General features: G+C 41.8%; 1 protein-coding gene across 1 annotated transcript; it reads left to right on the top strand.

The window, feature by feature from the left end:
• The first annotated feature begins 209 nt into the window (after positions 1-209).
• Positions 210-437, top strand: Sprr4 (small proline rich protein 4). Its single transcript, XM_036189740.1, has one exon. The coding sequence runs from the start codon at positions 210-212 to the stop codon at positions 435-437; it is 228 nt and encodes a 75-aa protein (XP_036045633.1).
• Positions 438-7,660: the final 7,223 nt, after the last annotated feature.

Genomic DNA, 7,660 nt, shown 5'->3' with positions numbered 1-7,660 from the left:
TGAAGGAAAACAGGAACTTAGAGTAGCACAGAAGGAAGTGAGAGGGGGCTCTTATAGTAGAAGTGGATGAGTAGTTCATTAGCTGAGGCTGTTAATCATCTTTGACTATGGTGGAAAATACCCCTTAAGGAAACAGATGGGAGGATACATATGGGGCTGTTCTCATGGTGTCTTCATGGGTCTCCTCCAGACTCATCCATTCCTGGAGCATGCCTTCCCATCAGCATCAGCAACAGTGTGGACCACAAGCCCAGCAGCAGCAGGTGAAGCAGCCCTGTCAGCCACCTCCTACTAAATGTCAAGAGGCATGTGTGCCCAAAACCAAGGATCCATGTGCTCCTCAGGCTAAGAAACAATGCCCACCAAAGAGCACAGCTGACCCGGCTCAGCAGAAGTGTCCTTCTGCCCAGAAAGACCCTAAGTGTAAACAGAAGTAAAGGTGGACTGGAAACCACCACCTGCCCAGCACCCTGGCTACTAGATGGAGCCTTGTCTTACTCCAGTGGCTCCAAGATTTTCCCTCTTTCTACCTATGTCCAATGAAGCAGCACTGTAAGACTCCTCATCAGACCCCTCATTGCTTGCACTATTTTTTCTCTGAGGCTTCTTTTATATCCATGATATAAGAGAAGTGTGTATGAGAGAAAATTCAACCTCTCCAGCCTTTTTATTGATCATAATTATGGCCTTATCCATTCTCATACACAACAATGGAGTACCAAGCTTCTTCTAGGGCTTTACCCAGAGCTGATGCCTCATTCTGTTTCCCTAGACCGTTCTCTACACCTGTTGTCTATTTACCCCACTAATAAACACATGCTTTGTGTAATAATTGTGTCTGTGCCCTGGGCTGCCAGTCCCTTCACATTATCCATTATCTATCACATTACAGGAGGTGAGTGTGCGAGTACATTGGGATTTAGGAAGCTACTGTTATGAGCACAATTAATTTCTGGTAGCTAAAGATGGAGGGAGGATAGATCCTGACACATCTGAGCTGAAAGAGTGAGGAAAGTCCAAGGGCTGGCCTCTTCGACATTTGAGAGACTTCCTTGACTAACCCTACCTAGGGAAGACCGAAGGGGAATGAAAACCTTTAGCTCTCATTAGAAATTTGACACATCTAGTGAATGTAAGTTTTGATGCTTGGAAGTTGTCATTCTGCAAGGGCAGACAAAGCAGACACAGGTGACTGGAGAGCAACAAAGCATTGTACAAATAGGTGCAAATGACTTTTGTGTGGATTTGTACATGTGAGTGTGTATATGTGAGACTGTGTATGAGTGTGTGTCAGTATGTGTAAGTGTATGAGTGTGCATGTCAGTGTCAGTGTGTGTGTGTGTGTTTGTGTGTGTGTGTGTGTGTGTGTGTGTGTGTGTTTTACTTTTTCTGGGCTGGCCTTGTGCAGAGAATTTGTGCAAAGTACTTGGCTTGATGAGTTAATTTGAGTTCATATAGCTTATAAAAGAGGTCCCACTTTTACAGCTGATGTCCTAACTTCTTTGCTTTGGTGTAGACTGCTTGTATTAAAAAGAAACTGAATACCCCCAGTAAGAAAAAGCCCAGTCCTGGAAGAACAGAACATGAAAAAGAATGATGTGGGGGCTGGAGAGATTGTTCAGTGATTAAAAGTATTCACTGCTCTTCCAGAGGACCCAGGTTCAAGTCTCAGCACCCACACAATGACTCACAACCATCTATGTAATTCCAGTCACAGGGGATCTTACACCCTCTTCTGGCCTCCAAGGGCACCATGCATGCTTGCACTATAGATACATACATGTAAGAAAAACACCCATACACACAAAATAAAAATAAGTAACTTTTTAAAATTAAGGTATAGCTAAACATAGATTTTCCTCCTTTGAGCTGTATTCTTCTCAAGGGATTTGCTCACATATGTGGAATTTGATCAATGCCATTAGTTATGCCAATAACAAGTTACTTCTTCATTGAACATACTGGCTTGAAAATCAATTAATAAACATCTCTTTCATTTCCCCCTTAATACTATTGAGGGCTGATATTTCCAAGTAAAATACTAAGCATAGTAAATACAAACATTAACCAGGAACCTAAAAGTACTGCAAAAACACAGTGAGTACTCACAAGCCTAAGAAATCTTGGATAGAATTTCTGAAGTTCAAGCTTTGCATCCCCCGCACTCTAAACATAATACCCCTAAGGAGTACAAAGACCGGTCTTTCTTAACAGAACTTGGTGGCTTGCTGTCATGGGCAGCCACAGGAAACTGGTCTTTAATGTACTATCTGTGTCTCATAGATAGGTTCTGGCAAGCCCTTCCACAGACTGTGGGGTTCTGGGGGTGACAGATTCGCAATATCTTCAACCATTTGACAGACAGAACAATTGAAATTCTCTTATCTGTGACTCAGTTTAGTGGGAGAAGGAAAAGATAGATGCCCCTCCCCACACACACACCAATGCCCAAGGAAAAAGTCTCATCTATCTAGCAATATATGAGGATCCAATTCCTTCATAATAAAATGGGTTTTTTTTTAATTCCACCTTTCCAAGGTGCACAGAGCATATTGATCTGTTTCATGGAAGAGAATGCAGCACATAAGGAGACATGAAGCATCATTGGATCAAGAGAATAGTGAGCCCATGACCTTCTCCTGCAAATAGATCCTACTTCTGAAAATACCTATCATCTCCCAATAATACCCTTAAATTTATTAATTTGAATTAATTAATTTGTTAATTAGTTAATTAGGTGACAGCTTTCAGGATCCAGTCATTTCTCAATGGTTGTAATTCATTGGCCAGGGACTAAGCCTTTAAGACATGAGTGTCTTAGAGGACATTTAATATCCATTCTGCCCCTGCTTCCCAAAAAGCTTGTGTTCATCTTATAATGCAAAACATACTCAGTATATCTCCTCCCTCTAAGAGTCACCAAGTCTCAATATTTATAGAATTTTTCACATTTTCAAATAAAAAACCTCTGTTGAGACTCAAAGAAAAATTGGCTATAAGCTCTTGGAAAATCAAAACCAAGTTCTGTGTTTTCAGCAAGCAACTACAGGGGGTAAATGTCACACAGCAAAAGGGAGGAACAGATCAACCAGGGTAGAACCACAGAAGGCAAGCATTGCATCCTACAGCTCCATGCCCAGCATCTGTGCTGCTAACACAACACTAGCACCTAAGATCTGGAGGTTGCCACCCACACATTTTCTCTCCAGGCTGGCTATGCTTACTATCTGTGGCTTTTCTTGATAAATATTTCATGTTCTTCATAATACTAATTCCCTTGGACTGCCTTACAGCCCTGATTTTGCCCACACAGTTACACACTTCATTCTGTCAAGGGTTATTTGCAAGAAATTTGGTCCTGCAGCTGGGTTGCTAGGCTCTAATTTGAAATCTAGGTAAGCTTCCACAACCCATCAGCTCATGTCTGCAGAGCTATCACCATGTTAACAATGGTAATACTTGCTAACAACTTGAACAGTGAGTGTGGCCCTAGGACCATGGTACCAGCAGTCTGGGACTGCCTGAGTGGATGCTGAGGAAAGAGCTTCCCAGCTGAATCTGTGTGAGAAGCATACAATTCAGTTTTGATGTCTCAGCAATTTTGTTGTTTTTGAGTTAGTTTCTTGGCTCATGCTATCTCTTCTTTCTGAATACTACCAGTCAGCACTCTTCTGTTAAAGAGGCCTGTTAGTTGAAATATTTTCATGGAACCCACTTAACACTTAATTTCATAAACGTTCAAAATACTTTAATGTACATTTTTCAATGAAAATATAATTATTTAATTATTTTTATTATTTTTATTTTATGTGTATGGGTATTCTGCCTGCATGCATGTGTGGTGGTATTGTGTTCCCCAAAATATTGTGCACCCTAATAAACTTGTCTGGGGTCAGAGAACAGAACAGCCACAAGATATAGAGGCCAGAAAGTAGTGGCACACATGCCTTTAATCTTAGCATTCCAGAGGCAGAGATCCACTTGGATCTCTGTGAGTTCAAGGCCACACTGGAAACAACCAGGCGTGGTGACTCACACCTTTAATCCCAGGAAGTAATGTCAGAAAGTAGATAGGTATATAAGGCATGGAAACCATGAACCAGGAGAGGTTAAGCTTTTAGGCTATGAGCAGCACAGTTCAGCTGAGATTCATTTGGATGAGGACCCAGAGGTTTCCAGTCTGAGGAAACAGGATCATCTGAGGAATTGGCAAGGTGAGGTAGCTGTGACCTGTTCTGCTTCTCTGATCTTCCAGCATTCACCCCAATACCTGGCTCCAGGTTTGCTTTTATTAATAAGAACTTTTTAGATTCCTGCTACATGTATGCCTATGTACCACTTATGTACAATGTCTGCAGAGGCCCAAAGAGGGCCTCAAATCCTCTGAAACTGGAGTTACAGATGGTTTTGAGCTGCTATGTGGGTTCTGGGAACCAAACCCGGGTCTTCTGGTAGAGACACCAGTGCTCTTAACTGCTGAGCCTTCACTCCAGTCCCAAATAATTCAGTAATTAAGCACACCATTACTTTCTTTAAATTTACTTCCATATACTTGATTACCCTATTAAATTATGAGCCCATGAAGCACAAGAGTCCTATTGACCTCACTGTCACCAAATGTAAAATGATTGGCCATTCAAAAGTAGAGAGCTTCTCTTGAGTGCAACAGAATAGCTTACGTCAAACCAGGGAGCTGGATGTGGGGAATGCACATCTGGACTGAATTTTAATTATCTACACTCATCTGGGCCTTGAAGAGCCCTGTGAGAGGGAACCACAGGAAGGTGAGGCAGAATACTTTTTACCATGGCAGGAAACAGAAGGAAAGCTCTGGACTTCCACTGTGGAGGACTCTGGCTGGGGACAAAGGAACAAAAAGAGTGTTTTGGGTGCTTTGCAGGGGTCTTCATCAACAAATTGAATGACTTTTGACAGCGGTATCTGGATACAAAAATACCTAAACAGAAAGTCTCTGCAGAAGAGTGGATGATGACAGAAGGAAGGAAGCTGCAAACTTGTGTGGAGGTGGGAGGGGGAGAAGGACTGGGGACGTTACCGGACAGAGTTACAAAAATAAACAGTCAGGAGAAGATACAATCTGCTAGCAACCAAATGGTCGTTATTGCTGGGGAGAATCCCCACTGATGTGACAGAACTTCTTGCAATCCTAGAAAATTCATCAGTCCTGTAGATAGAGGTTATGTGAATGCAAGCATCCATTAAAAAAAAAGAAAAGAAAAGAAACTGTACTTAAGTTTGGTTAGTTTCGTATTCACTTGTTTAACACAAATAAATGTACCATTAAATATTATCAATGAGTTTAGTAAGTGGTATGAAAGATGCATGATATTCATAGTTAAAATATAGCTAAGAAATGAAGAGATGTGTCGTGGCTGCACTCTGGAAGAGTTCATTTTGTAGCATGTCTCAATTACCCTTAAATTGACTAAGCTATGAAAATTAGAGTGAAATGGTGTTAGAACCACACTGTTTGACAGACTGATTTTCAAAAGGCAGGTGTCACCAGATGTTGGTGAAGTTGTATGTATGTAACTAGGTACTCTAATAAACAAAAAATTCTGAAACCTGGGCTTATATATCCACATCCCAGCAACTTTACTCTTTAGACACAGTAGAAGTGGGCATACATGGCTGCTAATAACCTCATCTGAAAATCCTCCAAATTTCCATTGGCAAAGATGTGGCCAAATTCATCATAATATAATTCCATAATGTACACCACAACGCTGTGAGATTAGAAAAATTACACAGTGAGGGTGAATCTAACCATCTTGACAGGAAGTAGATATTGAAAGCACACATTCTAGGACTGCAAAGCCAAACGATTGGAAAAAGCATTTCAGAAGGAGCTGATACCATTTTGTCTGAGAGCTAAACACATATCATCTTGTGAAAAGTAATTGTCTGTGTACATTTCTCTATATACTATTGGAGTTTTCAAAAATTACATACAATTCAGAGTTATCAAGGAAGCGTCTGTAAGCCATTTAAACCTTTCTCTCATTATTCCTGTGCAGAGTTCACCGGTTCCCACATCCATCACACCTGCAAACCCCATCCACACAGCAGTAAAACTAGCATTTCTGTTCCTCTGAGTGATGCCGTGACAGTGCAGGCCATGGTACTCTTCTATTGTCCCTCCTTGCCATTCCACATGCCCAGAAAATCTACTCCACCCCAGAACCAAAACAAAGCCCTCCCTTACCCATCTGCCATAAACCTGACATTCTCAGATCCCCTGCCACCTCCTCTTTTGGACAGAAACCCTTTGGCTGTCTGTCTCTGAGACTGGAGGGAGCTCTAGACTGTGCCGCAGGAGATCTTGGATTCTGACTCTGGCTCTGGCTCTGCTCTGAACCACATCTGTGACTCTGAGCAGCATCCTCAACTTCAGTGCATAAAACTGTAGAATGAGAGGTTGGGTTGTATGCTTCTGAAACTGAGGCGGACCCTTGAATTCTTTGGGGCTTTTGCACTTTTGTGGATCCTGTCCTTTCCTCAACCCTCTCCACCCCACTGAGGTGTAGCTGGTAATTTCCTAATAAATAGCGAACAGTGTTCGAGGCAAAAGCGAAGCACAGAAATGATAAGTAGATGTGAGTGTGGATGAAGCTCAGATTTCATGAGGAATTTTGGACTGAGCTTTAGGAGGCTTAAAGAGAAACCTCTAAATTACATAGGCAAGGAGAGTGGGGAAGGCTGTGAAGGTGAGGTCGGCTGCTCCAGAAGAGTCAATAGACACAGAAAGAGTTCTCTGCCTTCCCCTTATTGATTTAAAAGCAGTTCATAAAATGTCCTTTGTGAGGCAGCACAAAATCCTCTTCTGGCAAGGGCCCTGACGGCCACCCTTATTGTTAGGTACGGAGAGGCAAGATCACATATGCTGCCCTCCCCTTTCCACCATGTTAGCCCTTTAGATTCAACCAGCTATCAAAAGATTTTGCTTCCATTTTGGCTCTGCTTCTATTTAAAACAGCTATATTGAATATGACTCATATAATTTACCCATTTAGAGTATAATGTATATATAAGTGTATCCAGAGCTGTGCAGCCATCACCCCAATGTTTTAGAATATTTCATCATATAAACATGACCCCACACAATCACTGCTCATTTTCCTCCCCCATCGCATGTCTCCTTGTCCCTAACCCCAACCAATTATCCACCTCCCATCCCTTCATATTGACCTATTATTTGCACAATTTAAAAATACTCTCCTGTTTAACCACATTCCTCAGTGTCTCCCAGCCCTCCCTCCCCAGTAACCATACAGATCTCCAAGGTGATCGTGGTTATATTCCCTGTTCCTGAACTCAGCCCTGTCAGGTTCCACATGAGGCAATGTGGTGCTTTTCTATGCCTGGTTCACCCACACAATGTTTTCCATAATTGTCACAGATCATGGAATCTAACTCTTATTTATTCATTAACTGAGTAGTGTTATATTGTGTCCACGTATTTTCTCTATCCATCCTTTAAGCTAACTGGTGAACAGTTGGGTTACTCAGCACCATCTAACAATTGTGAAGAGAACTAAACTATGGACAGGAGTATAAGGATATCTTCTGCACACTGATTGGATTTGATTTTTGTGAAGATGTCCCATAGCATGATAACTGAACCATACACTGCTTCCCA

The sequence above is a fragment of the Onychomys torridus genome, chromosome 6 (genome assembly GCF_903995425.1).
Source record: "Onychomys torridus chromosome 6, mOncTor1.1, whole genome shotgun sequence".
Taxonomy (NCBI): Eukaryota; Metazoa; Chordata; class Mammalia; order Rodentia; family Cricetidae; genus Onychomys; species Onychomys torridus.
This window is presented reverse-complemented; position numbering and strand designations above follow the sequence as displayed.

Bases quoted from the DNA above. Each gene is read 5' to 3' on its own strand.
- Sprr4 (XM_036189740.1), top strand. From the start codon at position 210: ATGCCTTCCCATCAGCATCAGCAACAGTGTGGACCACAAGCCCAGCAG.